At 35.1% G+C, this 16,269-nt stretch overlaps 1 protein-coding gene across 3 annotated transcripts in view; it reads right to left on the bottom strand.

Annotated features, from left to right (window-relative positions):
* Window positions 1-16,269, bottom strand: part of TMTC2 (transmembrane O-mannosyltransferase targeting cadherins 2) — a 256,087-nt gene that overhangs the window by 41,724 nt on the left and 198,094 nt on the right. For all 3 annotated transcript variants that reach the window (XM_084505628.1, XM_084505627.1, XM_084505626.1), the window contains exon 9: window positions 3,509-3,590. In XM_084505628.1, the coding sequence (XP_084361754.1) occupies window positions 3,509-3,590 (82 nt within the window). The remainder of the gene's footprint in view (window positions 1-3,508; window positions 3,591-16,269) is intronic.

Here is a 16,269-nt window from a genome sequence, read left to right as displayed (position 1 = left end):
AAAATATATACTGATGCTTCTGCATTTTTCCCTTTACCATTTCTCTTATTCCTTATTGATATGCTTTTTCTTTCTTTCACCTGCTCAGTCTTTCTGGCAGTATGCTGAACCTCAAAAGCTTGTATCATATCACCCATGAAGACTCATGCTTTTGTAAGACAATGGTTCTGCACGAAGTTCAGATAAATGGCATATGAGAAGAAGAGAACAGAGTGGGCAACTGAATAGCTGCCTGCACTTCTGACTCAGAGGGGACTGGCACCCTCATTTGTCACTTGAGCAAGAGCCACTTCCCTTATGACCAATAAAGTGGCATCACGTCTTCAGTATAATATACATGCGTATCTATATGTATAGCTCTTCAGCTTTTCCACTAGTTCTCCTTTCAGACATCTCCAAGCATAATGAGTTAGAGAAACACTGTTTTAAAGTTAAACCGTATAAATTCAAAGCCAGCAAATTATCTGTACAAAACTAATTGTAACACTAGCTTGATCACAGAAATGTACTATGGTGGTATTATCCCAAGGAGCAACCAGGAAACTGTTCACCTCTGCTCAAATTTTTGTGGGATCTGATAAGCTGATTCCTGTACCAAATTACATTTTCTAAGAATAGTTTTGGCTTAATGCCTGAATTAAAGCACATTATAATACAAGTGTAAGCCTCTTAAAAGATATAGTGTATCGACAGTTACTTCTCTTAGCTCCAAAAAAATGTCCAAAAATTAGAAGTCAAGAAGAACATCTGCACATCCTTGGAGCAGAAATTATAACTGTGTGTATATATGTGCACTTGGAGGAAAATCTTCAGTCCATATATTCATGCTACCCCATCAACACACTGTTGTCTCCCAACAGACCACTCCTTCCATTTGGCTGCTCAGTGAGGTATGTGTTTTATTAGGGATCAATGCCAACTATTTTATTTGCTGTTCCAATATATTAATGCTAAGAAAAATAAATAAATAAATAAATAAATAAAATAAAAAATCCCTATGATACGATTTATATGTAAACTATGGATATATTTCCCTGTGGCTTAACGTTTGGCATATAGAATATGGACCATACCTGTGACAAGGTGCTAAAACAAATTTATGGGATGCAGAGATATACTTAAAGTGTTCACTAGGGACTAGTGTTTAATATTTGGAATTTTCCTGGTAACATACACTAAAGATTCCTGATCAATACAATAAATAAGTGTAAAGGAAAGTAGAGAATGAAAGGAGAGAAAGAGAAAAAAGTAAGGACAATTTATTTCAAATTTTAGGAAGTCCTGTGCCTGAAGTGATAAGGAATAATCTTAATGAGGAAACAATACACCATTTTAATACTGTAGTCTGGTAATGAAGAAACAAATACATCAGAGATAAATGATGATTTGAATAAGCTTGCATTTAGCTTATAGGCCAACACAAAATGATGCCTGCTTGAAAAAAAAGACAGGCAAATTGATCAAGCAATGAGAGAGAAAAAAAAAAAGTCTAGACCTGTAATAAAATACACACAATCCTAACTTCAATGCCAGAATGGATTGTTGAGACCTACCTTTGAATTTGTATTCAAATAGATTTCCTATTCGCTAAAGATAGATTTCTTAATATGAAAGGCTGGAATGGGATGGAGTAGGATTTCAAGAAACAATCTACTTCAACTTTTTCTCATTATCTTAAGATATCATCAGGTATACTAATATCAAATTCAAATAATGGAGCTTACATGCATATCAAATTTATCTGTAAATAGAAGACAATGTCACTAACTGAAATGACCTATAATACAAAATAATGCAACACTGAGCTACATTCATTTAAACACCATGACACATTCAAAGTAACAATGTATCCATTAATTATGGGAGTCTAACACGCAGAATTTTACACTGAATAGGATCAAACAGAAATACAGTATGTGAGCAATTCAGACAAAGAAATCACCCAAAGTAAAGACATGGTTATTAAGTGAGGTTAATTTTCCATTTTGGCCACTTAATTTCACTTATTTTACATTCACCATTTAGAATTAGAAGAGGAAATTAAAACAATATACAAAGAATATACAGTGTGCCTATGGTTCCCTACCTTTTTCCTCAATGTGGTGGTTTTACCATGCTGGGCAGCTAAACCCCACAACCACTCTCTCACTCCCCCTCTTTTAGATGAGGAGGGGGAAAAGCAAAGCAAAGAATAACTCACGGGTTGAGATAAGGATAATTTAATTAAAGGGAAATAATAATAATAATTAAATAAAGATTATTATGAACTAAACAATTTAACTAAAGGGAAATAAAAAGGGGAAGGGGAAAAAGGGAGAGGGAAAGGGAAAAATAAAAAGAAGGGAGGAAAACAAACTAATAAAATAAATGAAGGCTATATGGAAGTGCAGAGGAAAGAAATTACTCTCTACTTCCCACAAATGAGCGATGATTGACCATGTCCTTGAAGCAGGGCCTCAACGCACGTAGCCGGTGTTCGAGAGGAGGACCGATGTTTTCCCAACGAGAGCCCACCCCTCCCCTCTTCTTCCTGTTTCCACCTTTTATTGCTGAGTGTGACATCACACGGTATGGAATATCCCTTTGATTGGTTTAGGTCAGCTGCCCTAGTGATGTTTCTCTCCTCACTTTTTGCCCACCCCCTAGGAGGGTTAGAGAAAGGCCCGATGCTGTGCCACTGCTGCTCAGCAGCAGACACAACACTGGTGTGATAACACTGCTGTTCCAGCTACAAGTACAGAGTACGGCACTGTATGGGCTGCTGCCAGGAAAGTTAACATTCCAGCCAGACCCAGTACACTCAACTACAATGGAATTTATTTATTTATTTATTTTTAGATTTGTCTATTATCAGTAAGAATTAGTCCATAAAGTTAGATATTTTTGGTTCCTCGGGAGTAATCACATCTGGAAATATTCTTTGCACATCTAGCAAAACCAATCCAAACTTATAAAGATACCTTCAAATTAACTGTGTGCTTTAGGCACATTTATGCTTTAGTATGACAAAGATATAGCCAACTTGTTGAAACCTTTTTAATACTTATCCATTTCAAGCCATGAAGATGCTGGGAAGGAGGAAGATTTAAGACCCATAAATCTTAAACAAAACCCAGACACTTCAATATGTAAAACTCATGCACACTAAAGTAAAACTTTTAGTTGCCCACCCACCGTCACTCAACAAATTTAGGCCAAAACTGTTAATAATGATATTCCAGGCCATGAGGTTTTGACATATGGCAGCAGTCACCTTTCTTCTTTTCCAGAGAAGCAGTGATACTGAAATTCCCCTCATAGGAGGAAAGCTATGAAAAATAAGAAAATCTTCACCTCTCCCTCTGTAGTTATTAACAAATTGAAATGGAGATGAAGTTATACATGGCAGATTAGTTTCTTTCCCTTTAAAGAAGGTATTATGCCAGTAGCACTTTTCAAATCCTTAATCACTCTGAGATTAATGGCAGGCCTGGAATATATGTGGAAACCCTATCTATCTAAAACATACCATAATGCATGTAGCAGTTGCCTTTGGTAGGATCCAGCTGAATAGCCTTCACGAAGTACTTTTCTGCCTCACTCTTGCGTCCCTTAAAAAAAAAAAAAAAAAAAGAGGGGGAAAAAGAGGAAAGATTATTTTAACAGTGTGTCACCATGGAGCCATCATGTGCAGTTACAATTTCCAAACTCCAGGCACTAGAGAAAAACAACTACTATTATTGCTACACTTAACCTAAGTAAATATGATTGCTTAAGTGTTAGAGAAAGTTTTGTGGTCAGCTACTTTACACTGCAGATCTCCAGACTGAGGAAGAAATGTGTCCAACATCATCAGTGTCCAAGAAGTAAGGAAATGGCAGAAGTATACTGCAAAAAAATATATTGTAAAGGGCTTGGAGTGAACATGGAACTCCACACTTTTCTGGACATGCATCAGCTAAAAGGGTAAAATCGGAAGGGAGGGTGGGAGGAAGTTTCAGTCATCCCCTTTGGAAAACAAACAAACAAACAAACAAAACCACAAGAGGCGAAGGGGAAAAGTGTGCTTTGGTTCTATGAAATAACACTATATACACAGCCAATAATAAAGGCACTGCAAATGAAGGAATAGAAATATAAAATACTGATTTTAATGGGGCAAGTAAGATTTCATCAGAAGTCAGTTCTGTTAATCATAAACCGTAAGCAGAAAGGGTAACTTTTAGAGATGATGGTCAATGTGATGTCAAAGCAGTCAAAAAAAAAAAACAAACAAAAAACAAACAAACAAAAAACAGAAAAGGTGTTTTTATTTTGAAAAGAGAAGAGCCGGAATACTCTAAGCCACAGCTTTTCTTGTCACCGAAATTACCAAGCCACTGAAGTTGCACTATGGGGTACAAAGTGCCAGAGCAGAGCCATTAGTAGTGATTACTCTTTTCATTAAAAAAAAAAAAAAAAACAAAAAACAAAAAACTGGAGTAGCCTAGTTTGATACTCAAATGCAAATCAGCATTAGGTATTTGATAAGATACCTGTGACTTGTTTATTCCAGTCCCCATGAAATTAGTTGCTGTATTTTGAATTATGAAATAGAAAGCCTCCAGAATAAAGAACAGTAAAGTTTAACCATGGTGGAAGAAAGGCGTTGTGGTGTGCACCTCTCAAGGTTGCGCTGATAGTTATTTCACAGATATAGGCTTTCTCAAGTTTTGTGGTCTGGAAACAGACATTGAAAACATCCTGCACTATCCCACAAGCTAACATAAGAATAGTAATGAGGTCTGTTCATGATTACAGCTGCTCCACATTCTCAGTGTTCCCCTCAAGGGGAATAAAAACAATTAAAAACAATTAAATAAAGAGAGAAAGAAGTTCTGCAGCACACCAAGAAGTATATCAAGACTAGGTTCTATCAAAACCAAAACAAATGGAAAATTTCCAAGGGAGCATCCTGGTTGACATACAAGCAGACTGAATCATTTACAGTATTGAAGTTTCATAATATGAAAGCTCATAGGCAATAAGAGTTTAACCTGATTATTTAGTAAACTTACTTTGGTAAACCCTTATACCTTAGATACATAACTCCAAAGCTTCTGCAAACCAACTGGTGTAATTGCATGACAGAATATGCTATCCTTTTTTTTTTTTTTTTTTTCTTTTTCAGAAAAGAGTACCATATTACATATAGTCCAGACTAATTTTCCCTCATCTACAAGAGTAATAAAGACACATTTAAAGATTAAATACATTTATTTTAATTGCATACAACCATAGTTGAGAACAAAAAGTGAATGAAATCATCTCCAATTGAAAACGTGGTAAATTTGGGTTAATATAAAATAATTATTCAAATTAAATTTATTGGGGTCAAGGTTTATAATTAAACGCTTTTAACTCCAAGATTGGCATTCTTACTCTGGCCAAATTTACCATGACACATGTAAACCCAGACTTGAGGTTCCAAAATGACAAGCACCAAGCGTATGTATCCGTAATTCTGGCAGAGTTAACATTTACACATTTTGCATCGTTGTTTTGTTCTTGCTGTTGTTTAAACAAACAAACACCATTAATTTTAGCTGGTTGCACTCTGTCTCTGTGTCTATTTCTAGAACATAAAAGGACAGTTCATTGAATACAGTCACAAAATATGTAGCTTCTGCCTACAGAACTTTAAGGTCCCAAACATTTGTCAGACATGATTAATTTTCATTTACTAGGAAAACCAAAAAAACATGACTGCTCTACTCTTTTTCGCACTTTCCAAATGGCATACTGCACTCAAGTTCAGGCCTGTCAGGAGACCTGAAGTACGTAATGATGACAGGTGCCAGTAAATAGCATCAAAAGAAAGACTGTGCTATTAACAGGCCCAAATACTCATTAACAGGAAAAGGGGGAGGGGGGAAATCTTACACTATGTCACCCAGGACATGAAATAATCTGACTACAAATGATCAGCACAGCTCCATTTGTTCATGTTGACCATCATTTTTATTCCATATTTATTAAAAAACAAACAAACCAACAAACAAACAAACAAAAAACGTTTTCTTGCAGAATGGCATTCTGAGGAAGCTTCTAACATACCATCTAATGTGTCCTCTTTGGTGCCATCTGGCTGCTGCTAAAATGTCAATACCTCAGCATAGATTTAATATGCTGTATGGTTGTGTCAAATGATATGAAATCCAATTATTTGACAGAATCAGGCTATTTTACAATTAAACTTTAGCATATGTATATTTTTTCAACTATCCAATATACACGTAAACTACCATAACAGAATGTTGGCATTGTGTAGTTACAGTTAGATGACAATCCTGTCATTGTCCCTTCCCATCATATGTAAAATAAAACACATAGCATGAGGGGGAAAAAAAAATCTAGCTTTAAAGAAAATCCACAAAAATTGTTTAAACTGCTGAAAAGTACCTTAGTTCAGTCTTAGTGCAGGAAGGCATTTTGTGTGCATGTTCACCATTATGTATATTGATCCATACAGATGCATGTATTGAGAAACACTGGAAACCTCCCAATTTCTAGCAGCAGGTTGTATATGCACAACCACATGCTTTGGCAACTTTACAAAGCAAAAAATATAAGTTTACAATTGCATACTAGCAGACTTATTTGAAGGATAAAAAAGTTATTCATAAGATTTTAATAGAAGGACTTGATGGCTCTGAGGATTAATAATGGGATACAGAATATCTTTCACCTGTTGGTCACCAGTTCACATCCAGTCCAGGTCAATAGCTAATGAAAAGGTGCTATCTGACAGCTACTGGTTTGCTCAGGAGAAATAAGTGGGTGGTCCTAGCCCAAACCCTAATGGAGATCCTCTTCACAGAAGCACTGGCATATTTATGGCTTCTCAGTGCACTGAGACATAATGATACAAAAACATAAAACAATGAATGGCAATCTCATCGCTGAGGAAAAAATCCATAATGAAGACAGTTCGATAATCAATTTGGAAGACTGTGCTGACACTCTCCTTATCAGACCTGGACCTTACCCTATAATGAAGACAAACTTTCAGCAGTTTTCCATTAATAAAGAAGACTTCATTCTTTTTACTGGGCCTAAATAAACAAGAATTGCCAGTGATTACCACCTTGCAGAAATTAAACATAAAGAAGTAAATTTAACTGACACATGACTCTTATAACCTAGCATGCCAGTTGTCCTGGCTTTCAGAAAGATCCTGTTCTTCACAAATAATGCAGACTTCAAATCAGAATGGCTGGTTGCTTGCAGTTTCGGCAGGGAAACAGTTAAATGGTTAAATATAAATTCAGGAGGTTGATTTTTAAGACACCTGTTCTTTGTAGAAGTTGACTGCAAGGGGTTTTGTTTCCTTGGTTGCTTCTTCCTTAGAGACAAGACAATGGGTCTGACCTTACTAATATGGTCAGACATTTGGTTAACCAGTCTTTCCTACAAAAGACGTATGATTACCATGACAAAAGAAAGAAAGCTAGCTAATGACATCTGACAGATAAGTAAAATACCCTGCATTTATCCTTAAAACATTTAAACAATGAGGACAAATCTAATGTTTTCAAAACACCCCCCAATTTTCCCCTCCCTGTGCCGGCAGACTGTGCCAAATTCATGTTGAGGCAGCTGGTGCGCTTCAGGCTGCTGGAGGCCCAAGGACCCTGAGATGCTAATAAAATTGGAAAAGACTAATACAGCTGAGCAGCTCTGAATAACTCTCTTGTGTAAACTATGGTGACACAGTGGCTACCAGCAAGGTGGTTCAACTAGTTAGGTGGTCTCTGCAATTTAAACCAATTTCATATTTTGTAAATAGTAGTCGTTCTCCAAATGCACAAGGGTTTAATCAGAAGAACAGAAACTTCACTCCTCGATATAGTTTCACCATCTTTAACTGCATCACTAATGCAGTTGACTGTCATTCCCCAAATCTGCTCATTTTTTTTTGGTCAAGCATTCATTTTTTTTAATAAAAAGAACTGAATTATGGAAAGATTTCTTAATAGAAGGTTGATTAAAATACAGACACTGAATGAAGGAAAAAAAAAAAAAAAAGCAATCATTTCAGATATTTCCTTTTTCCCCATGAGGATATTCCCCTTCAGTAACAGCGAGTACGCTAGGAGAGAAAATATGTCTGAACTGAACCTGTGGCTTCATTTCAGGTTTCTTTAAATTATTGCAGACCTGTTTCATAAACATTTCCTTTTGCCTTATAAAACATGTCACAGAACAGTAAAAACACAATTTACATGGTGTATAACTGAGTAAATTAGCAATAAACTTTTCAAAAGTTTTAGTTAGTTACATCTTATAATGAGGTAACTGATATTCACAAGATCTCCATCCCTCCTCTAACTTAATACTTACAAAATTAATGTAATATCTACTATTAAAGCATCTAAATCAGCAGATTCTTCTTTTTCCTCATTTTTCTGTTTCTGCAACTCTTTTTATTCTGAATTAGAACATGAATGCCTTGCACTACAATTTGTATGTCAAATGCTAATCCCACTTAAGTACATGGGATTTGCCTTATTCACATCAAAGGTCCAAAATTTATCTCAGTATCTATACTTCTTGTGCAGCAGAGACAAATCTTAGCGCTTCTTTACAATAATAAAATAAAAACAATGAAACATAGCAAAGAAGCATTGGCTTCTAAAAGTTAATATCTGGTCCAGAAAAACACCTGTACGTGAGGCAAGATTTGCAATGAGTAGTACACGTTATTATAAAAACAGACAGTTGTAAGAGGGTAAAGTTTACAGTCATCCTAAGCCCTTCTTTCAGCATTGCCCAACTAAAACCAGTGTGTTTTTACCTACCTTTTCCATGCCACCTTTTCAAAGAAAGTTTTCCTCCCCTATATCCTTAGATAAGCACAGTAAGAAATTACCAGCACTGATACTCTCAAGTTCTGGCTCTCTAGTAACCAAGAATGGGAGAATACTTTATCTGTTTCTTGTAATATATTAATCTCAGTGTATAGGAGCAATAAGTTAATTACTTTGGAGGACATCAGGGGATAAATCTGTAACTACTATTATATGATATTCACCATATGCAAATGTTTACCTCACAGTAAAGATGAAGCAACTTTCTTAGTTATTGTCCAGTATGACACATTCACGTATTCTTGACCCTGATGTTGTGACGGATGCTGTCCTCCCCAGTCATCTCACTGGACCAGAGTCCTCACACAAGCAAGTCTGAACACCACTAATGTAATCCAGTGGGTTACTTTGAGAAATAAGCCTTCACAGGATCAATACAATACAATATCTTGATTTAGTTTAATCCTCTATTTGCACATTAGGTGGAAGTGGTGCGCTTCCATCTAGATGCGCACCCCGCGGGAACGGGGTAAAGCTGAGGCAGGGGAAATTTAGGCTGGACGTCAGGAGGGGGTTCTTCACAGAGAGGGTGGTTGCACACTGGAACAGGCTCCCCAGGGAAGTGGTCACTGCACTGAGCCTGTCTGAATTTAAGAAGAGATTGGACTGTGAACTTAGGCACATGGTCTGAACTTTTGGGTAGACCTGTGCGGTGTCAAGAGTTGGACTTGATGATCCTTAAGGGTCCCTTCCAACTCAGGATATTCTATGATTCTATGATTCTATGATTCTAGATGCATCACCCCAGTGCTCCTTTAACCACTGGTGTAATTCTGTTGATTAAAAACCCATCTACTAGCCTGACTCAGTTTCTACTAAAGTCAGTGGAATTATTCTATGAGCCAAGGGTATTTTAGAAAATATTAATATAAAGTGGGTTCTTGAGTCTACATCTATGGGGATAATTAATGGCATGATAACCAGAGAGCTGAGATTTAAGCACTGCCCATTGACTTTGGTTGGAATCCACTGGAGCTTAAGCATTTTTGAATGTGACATCACTGCTTACATACAGATTTAGGAATCTAAAGCACAGCTCATAACTTTACTGGCTCAGGGCATGATTCAGAGTATATTAAGGTGATATTTTCTTCAAGTAAAGCAGTATGTATCTGATTAAGAACTAATATATTAGAGCTATTTCCCATCCATTTTCTTGTTTTATGGGTCTCATATCACAAAAAGCATTCTCATTTTACTAAAGCATTCAATATGGTATAGAAAAGAAATATAGGCAGAGGGTTTTTTTTGTTTTGTTTTGTTTTTTTCCTTGAAGTGTTTTTTTGTTTTTTAATATATACCTATTTTTTAGTCTTTTTTTTTGGGGGGGGCAACTTGGAAGTCTAAAAGCTACTTACTTCATTTTAAATCATGATTAACACTCATGAAGATTCTGTGCAATCTTAAATAAACCTTTAAAATTTTTCATTCCATACCATCTGATTTATTTACTGTCTAGACCTATATTGAAACATTCGCCTTGGTCATTAAGCTTTGGATAATTTTATTTTGAGAATATGTAATGAAATGTTAAGTAAATTTTAGGCACTTTCCTTTCCATTCAGTCTTAAGCCACATTTTATATTTTCTGATAAAATTGTGTATTAATATCTTCTCATATTTCACTAGCCAGTCAGCAGAATATAAATTCACTATCTCCAGATACTGTTTTCACTGAGTCCTATGAATTTCTTCTATGGTAAATTTGGCTTATATCTTGCATTTTTCTATGATTACTGACAAAATTACTACACACAGAGTAATAACAGGTGACTGGCAGCTACATTCAACCATGTAACAAAACAAAAAGATCTCTCTCTTTAATGGAAGCAGTTCATCCTGTGTCACTGGTGTTTTCTGTAATAAGCTTTAAATTTATGTTGAGTAAAGTGAGAAGTTTAGGGCTCCCCTTTTCCTGTCTGCAGGAAGTTAGAAACAAGATACAGAAGATGAGATCCCTGAAGGAGGTTAGTTAGGGGTTACGTGCCTGAATACCTGCATCAGAGTAATTTACCAACCAGTAAGATGGAGATTTTCTATTTAAATGAAAATACTCAATTTTACAATTAGTTCTGTTACACTTGGCATGCAGCCAAATATATATCCTAAGGGGACTGAAAAGTATATCTATGGATGCAATTTTTATGGCATGCAGCTAATCTCAGAAGAAATACAAGCTCAATAGATGTCATTTATTGAGATTTCTGTAGTTTGGAAATCCTGACATTCAGCCTGGAGGTGTTAATGCTCCAGATGCACCAGATAACCATACTTAATAAATAATAAATAAATAAATAGGGCTTATGGTTCTGAAGTCAATAAACATGACTTTCCACATTGAAGAGACTCCCCCATCCCCTACAAACAAATTGCTTGTAAACTGAAAACAAAAACAACTTCTGACATTTTGCAAATTTCATAACTAAATCCAAACCTTGTGTTTGGATCAGTTTTAACCCCCAAGGAATTTAAAGTGGCAAGAAAAATTACAGTGTCTGTGTCAGACTCAAAGACAAACTGAACACAGAACAGAGAAGTGGACGTTTCTTGGCTCAACTGGATTTCTTAGGGAGGGTCTACTGAAGTATTCAGTGTCATTTGTACTTTGTTATTTTGGGAGTTTAAGTGAAATACATGATTTTCATTATTAAAAAAAAAAAAAAAAGAAAAAAGAATATACAAAAAGTCTTCCTAGATACAGTACTAACATCCAGGGCATTTAGCCTCCCAAGATGAAACATCTAACAGCTTTGCTCATCTAATCAGATGACCCATTCAGAAAAAGTATTTTAATAGTTTTAAGATTTTTGTATGTGTAGTATGTATATAGTATGTATATAGCATGTATGTATCTATCTATTTATCATTCCCAAAATAAATATCATTAAAAATATATATTTTGTTGTTTTAAAGTTATTAATTCTTAAAAGAAGGGTTAAACTGTTCTAGGAAATCTTACCTACATTTAACATATAGCTTTTCAATTGCTAACTCTGAAGAGAACTAACTCTTCTGACTTCATGGCTGTACTACTTTGCCCATGCGTCCTTCCAACTGGTGTAAGTTGATAGCAATTGGTAGCAACTGAACAGTGAAATAAAAAGCGACAATATAACAGAGCTATCCAAATTCAAATTTGCTTTCTGTGTTGGAACACAATAAGCAAATAATTACAGAAACAGAATCTGTTGAATTAGTCTATTCGCTATTGCACTATGTTCCCCTTTGCCTGTGCTGTCCCGTGTCTTTCTGTTCTTCCTACCTTCCATTTCCTTCTGTGCTGTCACTTATTTATATTTATTTTGAGATGACTTTCAAGGACTACACCAATTACTGAATGTAGTAGGGTACTTGACAGTGGCACTCTGAGTAATTTAGCAACTAACCAACAATGGCAGCATAGCTTTCTGGCCTTCTGTTTGTCTGGAAAATAAGGAACAAACAACCGTGGGCAAAAATCGGGCCACCCACTGAGGAGGGAATATTCTGAACCTTAAAAAATGTATTTAACTTCAGTGTCGATACCAGAATGACACAATCCTGTTTCTTTTATTTTAATCCAAAACACTGCCACTATCAGTCTATGTCCTCCTTTCTCACCGTCCCCCTTTGGAGAAAATGTTTTAAAATAAAATATTTTAGATTTTAGGGAACATTCTAGGGTGATTATTACTGAATTTAATATGGTTTGGAGCTGTAACACAGAAATTTTACAAGGCAAAGTAAATTTTTTTATAGCACTTTGGGTGATTTTCCAAGACAGTAAAAAACAGGACATTAACAGCACTGTGTGGAGCCATGTAAAATGCAAGAAACACTGTGCATTTTTTTTTCCAAAGGAATAGAGTAAAGCCTGTAATTCCTATATGCAAAATGATAAATGTTACAATATGGGGCTGCCCTAAATACATTACAGGCAGTGCAATTACAGGCACTGCTGCAAGCTGTGAGGGGTGGTTTGTGGGCTCAACTTCACTCATAACAGATGAAACAAATCTTCAAACCAAATTTATCTATAATTGAAATAAAGCTTCTCAGACTTGAGTGCTACTACAACAGCCATCCATGGCCTGATGGCAGAGGCCAGACATGAGAAGAGAGGGCTTCTCAGTCTTCTCTCTAAGAGGAGATTAAAGTGACAGAAGAGAAGAAAATTATAAAAACCTTACTTATGCATGATTTTTATTTTATGTTTTTAGATGATTGCCAACCCTTTTTCTTCTGGAAGGTCTGTTCATAAAATGGAAAATAAATTACAGCTTATGCTCAAGGCCTCACCTGGCACTGTCATTCTGACAGACTTGTTTTTATCTTAGAACTGGGAGCCTTGCAATTTTAAATACTTTACAAAAATTATGTTTTTCTTTGTGATACAGCAATAAATTGGCTAAGCAAGGGATGAGGCTCAGGTTCTGTGACTCTAGACTCATGTACTACAAGTAGACGGGCCAGGTCAACTAGCATGTCCCTCTGACAAATTTATCGTGTAATTTATTCAATGTAACAAATTAAAGACATGAAAAAACATTGGAAATATAAAATGCTAAAGCTCTGAAGTAAGTCCTAAAGAGCCACAGATTTCTGAAAAATAAACAATAACAAAAGCACCAACTTAAGCCACAAACACCTGTCTGTTTTTCCGTTATTCTACTAGTTGAGCTACTAATCATGTTTTTTAACGTCTCATTTTTTGCTGTTCTAATATATTATCAGGAAAATTGTAGACTAGTAATCTTTAATCTTTAGATATGAACATATAGCATTATCCAATATATGGGTTACGAAATACTTGTGACTTATGGAACTGTAAATTCATTAGTCATTCCTTTAGAACCTTAAGTTGGTCTCTTTTTTCTGCAGATACAGCAGCACATCAAAGTCCACCTGGCATTTCTTGTATCACAAAAAGCTATCAAGACAAAACACAAGTATCTGCATAAAAAAAAAAAAAAACTACAACAAAACGTAAAAAATATTTTATCATTAGTAAAACTTAAAAAATATTTTATCATTAGTAAATAATTGACTCAAAAGTTTCTATTGCATACAAATATGCAGTATGCATGCGTATATGCCATTTAGGTGTTTCAGTTATCAATGACAAACTAACATATAGTTTTCTGTGTGTGTGTGGTTTGTTCTTGTGTGTGTGTTTTGCTTTGTGTTTATACTATCGATATTAAAATGTAAATTAAAGTTATTACAAGTTTAACAGTGTATTTTGAGTTTTAGGAATGTATATTTACTGTTATTCAGAAAGTAAATTTAACTGAGAATAATTTTGTGAAGAAATGTCACATTCAGCATTTGAAATTATGTTGCTGGACCCGATGTTGTCCTCAGCAAGTTTTCAGGGGTGGTGAAGGGAAGCTTGTTTTATTTGGATTTTTATTTCACTTTTTCCTTTTATTGGGTTTCCTTGGTTTTGCATCATTCCATATTTCCAGGTATACACATGCAAAAATTTATGTAGCCTTTAGAGAAGAAAACATTTTTTCAGGTTTGTCTAATAAACTGTTAGAAATTGGGCTTGTAACACCCTATATTCTCAATTTTCCCATAATTCTAACCTAAAAAAAAAATGTTTCAAGAATTTCCCTGTTTTTGAATAAGTACATTTTGTACTATTCATTAAATTATTTCTAGAATTAAGCAAGCTTATTAACACTCTCAGAGATTTTGTGTTGTTCATCTCTGTGGAAGAGAATGTTGAACAGAAATAACTTCATGTTTTCTTATGAAGACTTTTCACACTATCTGCAAGTTTATGAATGAAATCATCTACAAATTATGTGCATTTATATTGAGCATATAAAAAAATATGAGAATTAGCACAAGTGAAATTAAATAGCATAGATTATGTTTTTGTTTGCTATTGTTCAACTCATCTCTTATAAAATGCAAGTTTAAAATTTAAATTGCCCTTCGGAACAGTAGCAACATTAGCTACATGCAAATGGATAGAGATGATGACATAAATTAATATCTGTCACTCACAGCATGATTGCAATCATTTTAAGTTTATCACGGTGAGTGAATTGTGAATTACTTTTTTTAGAGCTTAGAAAAGGTAACCCATTCCAGTACAACCTAATTCTTCTTTAAAATCTCTTTTTAATATAAGAGAATAATAGTCTTTAATATTAAACATGTCTGTACAAGGGCCTTGACTCAGAATAATGCATTTTAGTAAACTAGAATTAGCTTCAGCATAAAAACAAAGATAGCTACATAGAATCATAGGACAATTCATGCTGGAAAAAACCTTAAGATATCATCCTGTCCAATTTCCTACTCAAAGTAGACTTAATATTTTATTTAGACCAGATTGTTCATGTGGTGTGGTTATTGTTCAAGTTGGAAATAAATGTATAGATAACATACATTTTTTCATTGCTAAGCTACTAAACTCATGTAGAATAATGTGCCTTTATTTTAAGTGTGCTGGAAAACACATTATTAAAAGAAAAAAAAAAAAAAGGAAAAAAGGACATGGATAGGTAATCATGAATTCAGAAAAGATGCTTTTTTATGTCCAGAGATTCTAGTTTGTGTTTGACAGAACCAAGGCCAGACAACATGAATAAAATAATGGTTTACACTCTAGAATGTTCTTGTTTCTGTGTCTCTGTCTATGAAACTGACAAGTTTTTGCTGGAAGTTGAGAAATGATAGCCTGCTATAATGAGCAAGCTGTTTTCCAGTCTACACAATGCTTATAGGTCAGCCTCACATTTCCTCATAGGAAGGAAAAACAAAACAAAACAAAACAAACAAAACAAAACAAACAAAAAAAACCACATAAGGTACAAGAAGCTGGTGCAGGTATCTAGATTAGCACTAAAGCAATAAATTCTTTGTGTCATGAAGTAAGCATTAATACTGGCAACAGACTTAAGGGGACAAAAAACAGGGGTTGAAATTACGCCACTTTATCGCTTTATTGGAATGTAAGTCAGGAAGTAAAACATAGCCAAATTTGTGAACTTTACAGGTTAGATTTTACTGCCTCTTTTTTTTTCTCTCTCTCTTTTTTTTTTTTTTTTTTTTTTTTTCAATAGTACAATAATACAATTGCCTTTGGCTGAGACTTGGGAACTTGTCTGAAATCCTACTCCTCTTGCCCCCCATCCCTCAACTTCACAGACAGAGAAGAATTTTCTATCTATATTAGCACCTACTCCTACCCTTCATTTCATCAACAGTCTCACATTTCTCTCCTGGGAAAGAGACAGAGAAGTGTTATCAATAGGTTTGTCTCATTACTTGCATTCAGACTGCAAAAAGTCTGAAGGTTTAATTCCAAAATGCATATGACAGATGAAGGGAAACAAGCCTCTAAAACACCTCTCCTCTAACATCTGAAAACTTAGTGAAGTAG

Source organism: Aythya ferina (assembly GCF_964211825.1).
Source record: "Aythya ferina genome assembly, chromosome: 1".
In the NCBI taxonomy this organism is placed as follows: domain Eukaryota; kingdom Metazoa; phylum Chordata; class Aves; order Anseriformes; family Anatidae; genus Aythya; species Aythya ferina.
The sequence above is the reverse complement of the archived record's forward strand: the minus strand, read 5'-3'. Positions and strand labels throughout refer to the sequence as shown.